Here is a 15,480-nt window from a genome sequence, read left to right on the forward strand (position 1 = left end):
ATAATTCAGGTTGAACTTTGTATGTTTTAAAAAGTGTTAAGAAAGTATTTAATTTTTACCTTGCCTTTAACATATGATACATATATTATTATTTATGATTAGACAATCTAAGTATTCAGCATTATTGAATACATTTTACACTTACAAAATAACGATACGCTTACCCCATTGCGATTCCAGTTGCCATGGAAGACGCTAAAGAACCTGGTGGAGTACTACTACATGTGGAAGACGACGGACCGCTACGTGCAGCAGAAGCGCGTCAAGGCGGTCGAGGCGGAGTCCAAGCTGAAGCAAGTGTACATTCCCAACTAGTGAGTGTTTGTACCCGACACGTTTTGTACTTGTTATTATGGATTTATGTTGCGTTTTTTAGTGGGATATACACTTTTAAGATAGTGTGGTTAAACTTTGCAAGACTATTCATTGATGAATGTGTAATGTTATATGATTACCGGTGTTGATATTGTGTTCTAATTGTAATTATCATGGAATCTTGAATACTGATTCTTGCATATATCGTTTAGCATAAATAAATACGCAATATACAAATAATCAAACTATTCTTAAACTGTTATTATATTATTGCCATATGCAATCGCATTAAATATTATTTCTGAAAAGGATATAAAATCATTAATATCCCCACATAATTCTGCTTCGTATATTTTATTTTCTCCCACCCCAACTCATAAGCTACGACTAAACGGCGTGCGTTTACAGCAACAAGCCGAACCCGGCGCTGATCACGAGCACCAACGGCGGCACGAACGGCAAGGGCGCGGTGCTCAACGGCGGCACCAACGGCACCGCCGCCATCGCGCCCTCCGTGTGCGCCTCGTGTCAAGGTCAGTTGTATCTCAAGTTAAAAAAAAAGCATATGTGCCGAGTACGTGCCAGAAGTGAAACTTCTTTGGCAAGCGATATACCAAAATCGTCGCTTTACTACATAACGTACGACGAAGACGGTATTGCAATAAAAATTTTACTCTCAACGCACATAAGAAGTTTCACTTCAAAACGTAATGGATTTATCATGTAAATTTTTTAGATTTTTTATAAAAATCTTCATTATTTTAAGCTCGTAGGTACGTTGTTAGGCTGGTCACGTGGACCGTGAAACTAAAACTAGCCTTAAACGATGACCAAAAATTGACAGTACGTCCCGATGATATTTTTACGTGCCTAATAACTCAACTTTTTTTTATTACAAATCCAAAAATCTCGCATAATAATAATAAATGCATTATGTTCTTTTTTCAAGTTGAGGTGTCGCGTTTGTCTGTCACAAAGAGATTAGTTATTGATTTTATTTTAGCCATTGTTATTTTCTGTGTACATTTTTATACGTCGTGTTTTCTGTTATTTTAATTAATGATTTATAATTCCAGTTTCAAACTCAAACCAGTGGTACGCGTGGGGACCGCAGCATTTACAGTACAGATTGTGCGGCTCCTGCTGGCAGTATTGGAAGAAATACGGAGGACTTAAGGTAATACTCGCACAAATATAGAAAAATTACTTCTATATAAAACATAAAATTTCTTAGTATGTTTGTTAGAGGTAATCTCTGAACCGATTTTGATAATTCTTTCCCCAGTTGTAAACTACATTATTGCATATTGATATAGAGGTTATTTTTCAATAGGTCAACCTGGATGGGGCTGGGGTGAGTGGCTAGAATAAAATATAATTAGATATTTATTAAATAAACAATAAAATCGTCCAGAAAAAGTAGTAAAAATATATATACACTTATGATATAGATGACTTAAACATGTGTAATAACCGCTATTATTCTGCGAATACTGTAATACTTAAATTTTTTTACGGTGTATGCGACACCCATTATTAATTTAATACAAAAAAATAAAATGTTTCCAATATTATCGAATATTATTATAATATCAAACTCGTATAAAAAACGTATATTTATAATATGTGTATGTGTAAATAAATGTAATATGCGTGCAGACGGCGGGCGTGTTCGGGGAAAGCGAGCCGGAACCGGCGCGGGCGCGCGGCGAGGGCGAGGAGGGCGCGCTGTCCGCCTCGCACCGCCCGCACCGATGCACTGTGCTCAACTGCGCTAAGGTAACTTATTGTTCATCGTAATAATGATTTTTATCGTCGGTTAAACAACACCACACACAATCATAACACAAATCTATAATATAAAAATAAATCCCAAAATGTGTTGGTAAGCGCATAACTCGAGAACGGCTGAACCGATTTCGATAATTCTTTTTTTATTATATTCCTTGAAGTACGAGGATGGTTCTTATGTAGAGAAAACGTTAATATGTACCACAGGCGAAGCCGGGGCGGACCGCTAGTAACCTATAAAGTTATTTACAACTAGTATATTTCGCAATAAAAGGTAGCCTATGTTCTTTCTCAGGGTCTAAAGATTGTCTGTGCCAAATTTCATCAAAATCGGTCCAGTAGTTTATAAGCCAATCAAACAAACAAAGTTTTCCTCTTTATAATATTAGTGTAGACACGTAAATACAAAACTCGCATTCTCATTCTTGTAAGGGAAGATCGTTGTAAAAATCTATAACATTTGAGTTTTATAGCGTAATATGTTCATATACTATAAAACATTCATTCATCGTAGATAGTGTGGGTGTGTGTGTAAAATCAAAAGTGTAGAACACCGTTAGATCAAGTGTATTAGACACTACTAGTCCGACTTGAAAAATTCTTTCAGTGTTGGATAGCTTATTTATCGAGCAAGGTTATAGGCTATATATCATCACGCTAAGACCAACCGAAGAGTCAGAACGAGCCACGCGGGTGAAACCGCGGGGCGAAGCTAGTTATTAATACTTCTGTAACAATATACTCAAACTCAAATTCATTTATTTGGCACCAATTTTTACAAAAATATGGTAATTAAAACAAACAATAAGAAGAAATACAAAATTAAAATATAATGATTATTATAGTCGAGCCAATTTAATAGGCAACATTTGACGTCTATCAATTTTATCTTCGAAGAGAGGTAACCTGCTTAAAAACATCGATTAAAGTGTATTAATCGATACGGATTTGAAACATTTGTCAATCGAATTTATTAATTTATGATGATTTTTATTCACAAGTAATCAATGCATTCGATTCTAGATGTCAGATTTCGATTTTTAGAGTAACGTCTCTAGTATTTAAAAAGAAAAAAGGTTTATTGACACAAAATTGTAGCGACGTCAGTTCTTCAATTCAGAAATTGTTTATAATGTTTAGGATGGTTTATCAGTAAAATGAAATCTTAAAATTACTTGTATCGGTCATTATTATTAAAAATATGTAATCGTTATTGAAAAAAGTTAAGCAAATGTGCAGTTCTAACAAAACGAAATATCATGTTATGTCGTCGTTCCTAGGTTACGTTGTTGAATTTTGATGAACTGTCAAATGTTGCCTATTAAAATGGCTCTACATAGAGATAATTTCGTCATGTGATAATAAAAAAAAATTACAACTTAAAAGAAATAAGATTTAATTACAATTCCTTTTTATTAATTTTTAGTTTATCGTTGTTTACAAAACGTCCTAGACGACAGTCGACACCGTATTATAAATCCTACATAAATGAGACCTTGTTGTAACCGTGTGTACGTTGTTTACATCTTACTTAGACGACACCGTATTCTACTTAAATGTTGTGGTGTTATAATCATGTACATGGTCGCAGGAGTTCAAGCTGCGCGCGCACCTGGCGCGGCACGTGGCGACGGCGCACGGCGGCTGCGAGGGCGCGCGGCCGGTGATGAAGACGCGCGCGGCGTTCTACCTGCGCGCCTCGCCCTTCACGCGCCTCGCGCGCCGCCTCGTGCGCGCGCTGCGCCGCCCCAGGCACTTCGCGCGCTCGCCCTTCTCGCCCATCAACCTGCACCAGGTCAAACACGAGTGTGAGTATGCCATTCTTGTTCACCTTACATGTCAGATTCGATAAAAAAAATAATAAAATAAAAATCGTTTATTTAGTACTAAGTAATACATAACACAGTACAATTTGAACTCGACGATCGCCTCAACTCAATGAAAATGTATAAAAGCTATGAGGTAAAAAATCAGGAGATTGTAATATCAGTCTTTATAGTTGAATGAGAGTCAGTATAGACTTGTATCTTGTATAACTTAAAATATAAATAAGAACTATTTTTTTTTTATACATTGTATATTTGTCGTTTCTGTACTATTATTTATCTATTTATCAACGTCTTGTTTCTATTTGTCTGATGTACCAAATTCACTTGTCTAAAGTGATGAATTTAACTAATAATGTTATTAGACAATTATCAGTACATAGTATAAAACAAAGTCGCTTTCTGCTATGTCCCTTTGTAATGAAATGAAATGATTTAATTTATTTTGCAAGAAATGTAGAAGATTTAAAGATGTTACATAATTCATTGTATAATAATCTAAGTATATCTTCCCTATGTCCCAAATCTTTAAAATTACGCAACAGACTTTAATGCGGTTTTTTTTTGACGTGACAACGTCTTATAATTCGATAGAGCCGGCTGCACGCCCGAAAAAACATGACTCATGCGGCGTTACATCGCTCTGAGTCATCTGAGGCGTTCCATGTAAGGCTTGAAGTGCAAGCGAGAGCGCGGAACGTACAATCGTTGTCACGTTCAACTATCGTCAGTAATCCGACTTTACAGACAACCAATTTTTTATTTTTTTTAATAGATAGAGTGTTTCAAGAGGAAGGTTTTAGTATATAATTTATTAGGTTTTTGACAAAGCGGGCTAAGCTGCGGTTGGAAAACTAGTAGTCGATAAAAGTAATGATATTTTTGAAGTGAAACTTCTTTATCGGGGTTGGAAAATTTTTTATTGTAACATTTTTTCGTTACGCGCCATCTTTTTCTCATCCCTACCACGCGTGATTCGACGTATTTCTGTAAAGTTGCATATAGTAAATTATTTTTTGAAAACTAAGGTCGCAAGAAGTTTCACTTCTTACGTGTGTACACTAGTACACGCACACATTTTTTACTGTTTTCAGTATAATTCACAGTGTAACAATCTATGTATACGTTACAGGCACGCTAGCGATGGCGGGCGGTGCGGGCGGTGCGGGCGCGGGCGCGGCCCCGCAGGGCGCGGCGCGCGCGCGCGGGCCGGTGGGCGCGGTGGCCACGCGGCTGGCGCAGGCGCACGGCTCGCCCGCGCCGCGCGCGCAGGACTGGCTCACGCTCACGCCCAAGGACAAGATGCCCGCGCCGCACCACGTCGCCTTCCCCAAGCCGCCCAAGGCGCCCGGTACGGCAATGTTCACTGTGTGATACCGTGTTGTGAATTATGATGTTCTTTACTATCAAATATTATATTATATGCATAGAAAAGTGTTAAAAGTTGTATGTTACAGATATTTCTTTATATACCCTACTATAAAATCTGAATTTCGTTAAATGATACATGAACCGTAAAAATGTATTTGAATAACATTGATTGAGATATGAAATATTTTCCTATTTTTTAGTATAAAATTAAATTCGTGTCACGCAATTCAAGTGAGCGTGATTGTGTGACAACATTTTAAATTCAAACGATGTATTAAACTTAGAAGCAATAACATTTATATTTAAATTTTAATGTAAAGGATTAAAACAATAAAATAAACATTTTTGAAATACAAAAAAAACATAATAGAAAGTTCAATATCGTGTATCCTTAATCCTATTCTCATAGGATTGCATTGCATAGTACCAGTTCGATTGAAACTTAATGGCGGTTCGGAAGTTAGGTGCGAGTGCACGAGCGCGCAGGTATCCAACCCTAAACGTTCCGTTAATATCTAAAATTTATTTCTGCGCATCTGATCATTCGATATTCCGAGCTGCAATTAAGGGGAGGCTCCCTAAATTTTATGTGAATTTGCATTAATATTCTGAAACAGTCACACATACAATCAAAATGGAACTTTAGTATAATATGATTTATTGGGTCTTTTTCTTTCCATGTACAAGAGCATACTTGAGCCTCGCCTTAAGTTTATGTCGTAATCGTACTGTACTTTTTAACATTATTGAACAAATGCTCACAACACGTATTGACCAGTGTGTACTATATTACACGCACAGACGGCAGCCTGATGTACGAGCGCGTGGTGTCCCGCGCGGAGCTGGAAGCAGCTCGCGCCGCGGCCGCGCCCGCGCCCGCCGCACCGCTCGCGCTCAAGCGGCGCGCCTTTGATGACATTAACGGACTCGACAGTGAGTGCCAGCCCTCATACATACACATTATACAGGGTGTCCCGCTATTGGTATACTTAGCGCGAAGGACCTTGTAGTTTTGCATACACTGATCACGTTTAAAATACCTACTTAGAGAACTACGTTACGATAAAAAATATTACGTCATAAATTGTTTGCTAAATTTTTCCTAAAAATCCATGATTTCTTCTCTAGCTTCGCGCAGCCAGCATATACCGCTTGTCTAATGTGAGCATTTTCTCTATGAAAACATAATCTTAAACGATAGCTCACGTGCTAATGGCAAAGTCGGGCGGGTTGCCTGTTATGGGTGTACAACATAGAGTTTTAAGAATTCATCTATTCGAAAAAAAAATGCGTCTGGAATATTATAAGTATTTTTTACGTACTCAGCGTATGCAAAACTATAGTTTACACGTTTTATTTACGATGTTATAACATCCTTTGAGCTAAGCTCAACCAACAGTGGGACACTCTGTATACATCTGCTAATATTGAAAGAAAGAAACCATTTATTCCAACATATACAAACATACAAAAATAGCATTATAAATAATAAAAAATAATAAAAACATAACTTTTTATGATAATGATAATTTTCCCTTTTGCTCCTACTTATGATTCTTTATTACTTTTTTATTCTAACTTGATGATGTGAACTTGTAACTAACGCAATAATGTATTTGCTCCCGCTTTCAATGGAGTAGCAACAGGTAAATAAAATAAGATATAGAAATCACTATTTTATTTCTTACTTAAAAAAAAATACTTTGACAAAATTTGTATTGTCTTTTTTATGACTAACTCCTATGTTATGTGCAGGAGGAGCAGCAGTCCCTCCGGCCAAGCGGCCCAACAAGCACCCGGCGCCGATGCAGCGGCCCTCGCGCGAGCAGTACGCCGCCATGTGTGCGCGCGCGCAGGCCACCGGCCAGCCGCTGCCCGCGCACGTGTTCGCGCACGTGAGTACCCGCACACGCACACAACATGCACATACATATATACAAGACTTACGCGCTCACGCTCGCACACATACACAAAAGCTCGCTCACCCACACGTACACAAAAGCTAGCTCATCCACACGTACATAAAAGCTCGCTCACATATACGTACACAAAAGCTCGCTCATCGACACGTACACTAAAGCTCGCTCACCGACACGTACACTAAAGCTCGCTCATCCACAAGTACATAAAAGCTCGCCCACCGACACGTAGACAAAAGCTCGCTCATCTACAAGTACACAAAAGTTCGCTCACCCACACGTACACAAAAGCTAGCTCATCCACACGTACATAAAAGCTCGCTCACCCATACGTACACAAAAGCTCGCTCATCGACACGTACACTAAAGCTCGCTCACCCATACGTACACAAAAGCTCGCTCATCGACACGTACACTAAAGGTCGCTCACCCACACGTACACAAAAGCTCGCTCATCCACAAGTACACAAAAGTTCGCTCACCCACTCGTACCCAAAAGCTCGCTCAGCCACAAGTGCATAAAAGCTCGCTCACCGACACGTACATAAAAGCTCGCTCAACCTCAAGTACATAAAAGCTCGCTCACCCACACGTACATAAAAGCTGGCTCACCCACACGTACACAAAAGCTCGCTCACCCACACGTACACAAAAGCTCACTCATCCACAAGTACACAAAAGCTCGCTCACCCACACATACCCAAAAGCTCGCACACCCACACATACCCAAAAGCTCGCTCACCGTTTAAAATAAAATAAGTAATCAAAGTACTCTTGTTATGTCATAAAATAACTTGTATTCCTCACCTAATAACTAGTATACTTAACTATTCTAGTAACAATTAAAATAAATAGTTTACTATTCATTAGCATTATAGCATATAGGCCATATTGCTGTGTTGTATAAAGAGTAGTAGCTTTCCGCCCGCGGCTTCGCCCACTTTGTCTAAAATTTAATAAATTCTATACTAAAACCTTACTCGAAAATCGCTCTATCTATTAAAAAAAAACCATATCAAAATCCCTATATTGTATTCTAAGGATTTAAGCATACAATATAGGACATAGTAAGGTTTTATAGTATGTAATGACTAATGATAATGTAAATGTTGTGTACGCGCAGGTGAACGGCAAGCCCACGAGCCTGTCGGGGCGCGGCGGCCGGCGACACGTCATCTCGTGGATGGACGCGCCCGACGACCTGTACTACCGCGCTACCGACACCCACAAGTATGTACTACAAAGAGAAGTTTATTTTTCAGAGCGTTGGGTTCGATTCCCGAACTTTTTTATAATGCATTTAATATAAATGCATGCCGATGTTTTGTCATAAAAAATTATGTAATAATTTCAGACTCCAGTAGGGAGCAATCTAAATGTTACAACACCCTGTATATTATATGCATGATTCGACTTATTTTGAAATATTTCGAGTGTGTAATGTGTGCGTGTGCGCAGGGCCCTGCGGCGCGCGCTGAGCTGCGGCGAGCTGCGGCGCGGCGCGCGGGCCCCGTGGCGGGCGATGCGGGCGCCGGGCGGGGCGGCCCTGGGCGCCGCGCCCCGGGCTGCGCCCCTGAAGCCCGCGCCCGCGCCGGCGCCCCCGCTGCAGCTGGTGATCCTGGACTGACGCCCGCCGCGCCCCTACACCATGGAGGCGCTGCTCGGCTGACCGCCACCCGACGCTGTGACGCTGTGACGCTGTGACGCTGTGACGCTCTAACGCCGCGACGGACCTTACGAATCGCCGCCGATTCTGTAGATAATATTTTAAACTGTATCGTTCTCGCGCGGCGACGGGCGACGCATTCGATACATAAAACGATATGTAAGTCTATTTCATTCGGAGATTCATTGTAGGATAATTTACAATTTTTTTCATAAATAAAGCACAAATCGTAAATTGCATTTTTATTTATTTCTTCTCCCTTCGTACCCTGTTGGTGTAATGATATAAATGTGACACGATTGTAATTTTCAATGTAAATAAACCTTTTAATACAATTTACTCTACTTTTCTGTAAACTTACCTCATAAAAATTACGTGATATGTTTATTTATTTTGTTCTACCAACGTTTGTTTACATTACATATAAAATATCAAAATTCATATACACAATTATAAGGTCAATGAAAAATTACGTGACATATTTTAAAATAACATCCATAAAACTTAAATTATTTAACCTGCTTCCTACAACACAACATATTATATTTAAACAAATTTGAACAACACTAAATTCTTCGCTCTAGCATTGTCACAAAACTCGTCATTATTTTTTTCAAAGTTTTGAAAACTATTATGCTCGTAAATGTTATTACGTACACACAAAACATATGCTTTCTGAATGCATTCACTTCATTTACCAATGCTTGCAAGTGCTGAAAATCTTTCAAATTTCGTCTTCACTCACAAAGTTATCACAGAATTGGAATATACAAAAATTAAAAACACGCAAAGGAGAAAGATACTCTAAGGTCCTTAAATGTTTCAAAATTCAATCGTCACTATACAACAATAGGTAACAGGTGGACACAGTTGACAGATATGTACTACGTACATACAGTTAGGAAACTAAGCCCCCCCCATGAAATTATGACGTATAGCTATAGGGCTGTTACTTTTTGATATTTAACCGACTTGAAAAATAAAGGAGAAGGTTATCAATTCGGCCTGTATATTTCTGTTTGCTTTTTTTCACAGTTGATTTTGTGGTAATTTGGAGATTAAAACCCGTTAAAATACAAAAATGGTGTAGCCTAAATATGAATTTACAAGAAGAAACAATCCGAATTAATACAGCTTGTAAAAGTAAATACGTTTTTATCAGTGCTATATTTCGAAATCTAGTTTTGTTATGGACGCCGATGTAACTACCTAAATTATTTATAATGCTTGATATTTGTATTATACATATATTCAATAATTATTTTAAACCAGAATTTACAATACTTGTATGTAGGTATACCTACTAAATTAATTTTAAAACGATAAATTTAATTTAATTTAAAAAACACAAAATATGCAAAAATAAATTAAAATTATTATTATACGAGCATAGAACCTCTACCTTTTTGTTTTAGGAAGAAAAAGAAAATAGTTTGACAGGCTTAGTGCTTGACAAAGTGGAGACGCCACGTATCGATAAAAATACAATAATTATAATATCTATCTTTTTCTTCCCTAATATTAACGTAATTATGCACATAAATTTAAACAAGATTTTTTTAAGGTTTCCTTTTTTTATATTTTCGTGCTCTTCTAGATTGCGTAAAAATAGATGCGACCTCATATGAATAGTGACTAGTGGGACTAGTGACTAGTGGGAATAGTGACTATTTGTAGCTATCATTTTGGTAGAAAATATGTCAACTTAATTTAAAACTCATGCTGCCATATCTATAGAAATTAAAAAATAGTCTCTTTTTAACTTGTAGTCAGATACGGTATTTACAAATATATTTATTGAAAGGGCTACAAACTGAAACAATCGATATTTATTTAATGTGAATTGACATCACTTTAAACTTTTTTCCATACTATATTCAAAATCTATGGATGTGTCACCCGATACTATCGATCCCCCTCAATACCCTCGAAAACACGCTTGATGGGGGGGAGCCAAGAAGCTTATATCCTCTAATGGGGGAGCCATTTCGAACATTTTGTATGAAGTTTCCTTACTGTATGAAGACTGTATGTATCTGTATATTGTGATAAAAGTAAGGTTGATTTAATTTTTTAAAGAAGAAAATATAACGCATTGGCTATGTGAAAAAATCTTGAAAAAATGTATAAAAAATTTGTTTGTGAAAAATACTATCTGTTGTGAGTTACTTCCTCACGGTTAGGACATTTTGTTAGTTGTTTGTAAACGTCCGTTGTAATTTTTACAGATTTTTGTAGCTCAACTCATAATTTTATCAAAATAATATTACAATTATTTATTCAATTGGACTTTTTCTAAAAGTACTTTTGTATCGTCATAACATATTTTAACATTTACCACCGATTCGGAAAGCAGTGTGTATAGTTGCTATTTGAAAATCATGTCAATATTACAATTTAATTTTACATAATATGTAAACTACACATTGCCGTCTTTACCATAGGGGCACAGGGGGCCAGTGCCCAGGGCCCCCCATCGTCTGGGGGCCCCCCCTGGAGGAGATTTTTAACCGACTTCAAAAAAAAGGAGGAGGTTATCAATTCGGCCGGTATATATATTTTTTTTTTATGTATGTACACCGATTACTCCGAGGTTTCTGAACCGATTTACGTGATTCTTTTTTTGTTCGATGCAGGATGGTGTCGAATTGGTCCCATAAAAATTTTATTCGGCTAGGCCCAGTAGTTTTTATTTTATGAGCATTTTTGTCTGTACTCGATGACTTAATTGGAATGTAGCAAGTAACTTTGATTCACTTCCCGGTAACCGATTGAGCTGAAATTTTGTATAAGTGTGTAAATTGGATAGCGATGAAACATTATCATGACATAGAGCTGATTTGATGATGGAATCGGAAGGTGGCCATAGGAACTCAGTAATATATTGACTCAACTTTATCGAGTTTGGGCTCGTTTGATTCGTGTTGAAAATTACACTATAAAGTATTAAATAAAATTAACTGCGTTAAAAACAACCGACTTCAAAAACGAAAAAGTAAAAAATAAAAAAGATTTGATATTATTAATTACTACATATTATTTAGATGTGCTATTTATTAAATAGGTTTGAAGTCGGTGTCAAACACTAAGCACTTAGTATTAAGCCCGTGCACCGACATCAAACCTATTTAATAAATAGCACATAAAAATAATATGTAGCAATTAATAATATCAAATCTTTTTTATTTTTTACTTTTTCATTTTTGAAGTCGGTTGTTTTTAACGCAGTTAATTTTATTGGAGACAATTTTTCTCACATATATCTCAAAATATTTTATTAAAAGCAATGTACACTTTTCTCGTTGCCAGAACGTCAGATCATTTTCAGATTTATTCGAATCAAAACATCTATGTATAGGAATAATTCGAGTGATGCGTTGTGACAAAACTTTAATCTCTGGGCCTGTAGACAAGTGGCAGAAACGCTAGAGAATAGAATCCGTTATAATTGATATCCCACCAAAAACATAAATGTAAAAATTGGAGCCGAGTTCAGTTTTTACATTAATGTTTTTGGTGGGATATCATTACTTTTTGGACAGAAAATTACTCTGCAAATTTGATTTACTTCAAGAATATAATACTTTTTATATACGATTTTTTTTTCTTGCGGTTTCTCTGTATGGTTTGTTTAGTATTATTTTCTATATTTTCTTGTATGTTTTGAAAGTCAGCGCACATTGCCCTGTGCAAAAAATTATCTGCAATTTTTTAAACACGTTTTCTGTTTAAAAAATTACATGATTTTCTAAACATCCAGCGTGAATTTGTACACACACTATTACCAAGATGCAAAGATCGTTGTAGAAGAATCGTCGACGTGGTCGCCTTACTCCATGACGTGACGGTATTGCCATGACGCGATCTTGAAATTTTACTCTAAACGCGCCTAAAGATGTTTCACTTATATTAATATTACGTAAATTAAATCATTTCGACCTTCGACGAAGCCTTCTTTCATTACACTGAAATTAGGTAAAACTAAACTACGAACACGAACACGAACGCGAACGCGAACACGAACGCGAACACGAAAGCGAACGCGAACGCGAACGCGAACGCGAACGTGAACGCAAACGCGAGTGCGAACGCGAACGCGAGCGCGAAAGCGAGCGCGAACGCGAACGTGAACGCGAGAGCGAGCGCGAAAGCGAACGCGAGCGCGAAAGCGAACGTGAACGCGAACGCGAGCGCGCACGCGAACGCGAACGCGAACGCGAGCGCGAACGCGAACGCGAGCGCGCTCGCGAAAACGAACGCGAACGCGAACGCGAGCGCGCACGCGAGCGCGAACGCGAACGCGCACGCGAGCGCGAACGCGAACGCGCACGCGAGCGCGAACGCGAACGCGAGCGCGAACGCGAACGCGAACGCGAACGCGAGCGCGAAAGCGAACGTGAACGCGAGCGCGAACGCGAAAGCGAACGTGAACGCGAACGCGAGCGCGAGCACGAAAGCGAACGCGAGCGCGAACGCGAGCGCGAAAGCGAGCGCGAACGCGAACGCGAGCACGAACGCGAGCGCGAACGCGAACGCGAGCGCGCACGCGAAAACGAACGCGAACGAGAACGCGAACGCGAGCGCACACGCGAGCGCGAACGCGAGCGCGCACGCGAGCGCGAACGCGAACGCGAGCGCGCACGCGAGCGCGAACGCGAACGCGCACGCGAGCGCGAACGCGAACGCGAGCGCGAACGCGAACGCGAACGCGAGCGCGAAAGCGAACGTGAAAGCGAGCGCGAACGCGAACGTGAAAGCGAGCGCGAACGCGAACGCGAAAGCGAACGTGAACGCGAACGCGAGCGCGCACGCGAACGCTAACGCGAACGCGAACGCGTTCGCGTTCGCGCTCGCAAGCGCGAAAGCGAACGCAAACGCGAACGCGAGCGCGCACGCGAGTTCGAGCGCGAAAGCGAACGCGAGCGCGAACGCGAACGCGAACGCGAGCGCTAACGCGAACGCGAACGCGAGCGCGAAAGCGAACGCGAACGCGAACACAAACTCAAATTCCAACACCAATTCGAATTCGAACGCGAACGCGAACTAGTACTTGTAGATCATAAAATTATCTATACAAAAGAGCATACCTACATTATTTTCCTAAGATGTAGCTTCCTACCATTTTAATAAGAAACGGCTACGAAAGAATAATGTGTGCGTGTACTTGTGTACACACGTAAGAAGTGAAACTTCTTTATAATCTTATTTTTCCAAAAATTATATACCTATATGCAACTTTACAGAAACGTCGTCGAAGACATCGAATCACGCGTGGTAGGGATAAGAAAAAAATGGCGCGTAACGAAAAAATGTTACACTAAATTTTTTTCCAACCCCGATAAAGAAGTTTCACTTCAAAAAATACAGATGCTAATATTAAAAAGATAAATTTGAAAAAGAGAAAGGTAATTTGAAAAAGTAATTCTTAAAATATTTCTTAATTAAATTTAATTTAAGTCAACTTTGGAGCGCCATTACAGCAGCAGCAAAAAATAAGGAAAAAAAGTTTCATCAAAAGACCATATACCTAATACAAAATTGGTCAGAAGTAACTTTTTTGTAAAATGTATAAAAAAATGGAGCAAAAATTTTACATAGAAATTTTCTCATTTCTTATTAGTTACCTACTTCTATAAGTTTCAATTTAGGGCAAAAACACATATATTTATGGGAAAAAATTTGTATAACTAGTTTGGTTTCAAAGGGCCCCCAATTCTTGTGTGCCCAAAGGCCCCGGCATAGTCTAAGACGGCCCTGAATTTAACTACATAATATGCCCAAGAACTGTCCTGTGGTCAACCCTCCATGGATTTTCATCTTCCATATATTCATGAATGCTGTAATAGGCGCCCTGAACTAATACATTTTTTGGAGGTAATCTCTGAACCGATTTTGATAATTTTATAAATTTAGCACTAAAATCTTTTATACTATCAGGAATACTTACATCAAACTTCCTCTTAGGATATAGTTAACTTAACTAAACTTCGTTTCTTAATTTACGATAGTTTGATCAGAAGCTTCTTATTTCTTAACGATTTTGGTGCTAAATTTAAGAAGGATAAGAAGGAATAAGGGCACTTGCTTCTAGCAGTTTCTATATCTACACTCTACAAGATATTTTATATTTTAGACTTAGCATTGATCTTTTCACGTAATCGAAAAATATTAGCGAACTAGAATTCTACAGTTACATGTATTATCGTATAAAGGCTGAAAACGAGTAACGAGTTAAATAGTTCCTTTTTTATAAAAGTTTTTTATATTATACTAGAGGTCCGCCCCGGCTTCGCTCGTGGTACATATTTCGCAATAAAAGGTAGCCTATGTCCTTTCTCGGGTATCAAAATATCTCCATACCAAATTTCATGCAAATTGGTTCAGTCGTTTTTGTTCAGACGTGATTGAGTAACAGACAGGCAGACGGAGTTACTTTCGCATTTATAATATTAGTATGGATTTACAAAATATTTGAATATTTCTCAAAACCTTTTCAGAAGCGTCAATTTTTAAGATGGTTTAAGTTACCTACTTATACAAAATCTTGGTAGCTAGCTCGCGACCTAGCGAAAAGAAAGCAAATAAAAACATC

The 15,480-nt window shown here is 38.6% G+C and overlaps 1 protein-coding gene across 1 annotated transcript in view; it reads left to right on the forward strand.

Moving 5' to 3' along the window:
* Nucleotides 1-8,849, forward strand: part of LOC123699894 (metastasis-associated protein MTA3) — a 58,500-nt gene extending 49,651 nt beyond the window's left edge. The window contains exons 8-18 of the mRNA XM_045646942.1: nucleotides 181-314; nucleotides 724-848; nucleotides 1,392-1,492; nucleotides 1,975-2,094; nucleotides 3,698-3,914; nucleotides 5,065-5,283; nucleotides 6,105-6,236; nucleotides 6,944-6,949; nucleotides 7,059-7,198; nucleotides 8,346-8,452; nucleotides 8,681-8,849. Coding sequence (XP_045502898.1) covers nucleotides 181-314; nucleotides 724-848; nucleotides 1,392-1,492; nucleotides 1,975-2,094; nucleotides 3,698-3,914; nucleotides 5,065-5,283; nucleotides 6,105-6,236; nucleotides 6,944-6,949; nucleotides 7,059-7,198; nucleotides 8,346-8,452; nucleotides 8,681-8,849 — 1,470 coding nt within the window. The remainder of the gene's footprint in view (nucleotides 1-180; nucleotides 315-723; nucleotides 849-1,391; nucleotides 1,493-1,974; nucleotides 2,095-3,697; nucleotides 3,915-5,064; nucleotides 5,284-6,104; nucleotides 6,237-6,943; nucleotides 6,950-7,058; nucleotides 7,199-8,345; nucleotides 8,453-8,680) is intronic.
* The last annotated feature ends 6,631 nt before the right edge of the window (nucleotides 8,850-15,480 follow it).

The sequence above is a fragment of the Colias croceus genome, chromosome 18 (genome assembly GCF_905220415.1).
Source record: "Colias croceus chromosome 18, ilColCroc2.1".
NCBI classification, from domain to species: domain Eukaryota; kingdom Metazoa; phylum Arthropoda; class Insecta; order Lepidoptera; family Pieridae; genus Colias; species Colias croceus.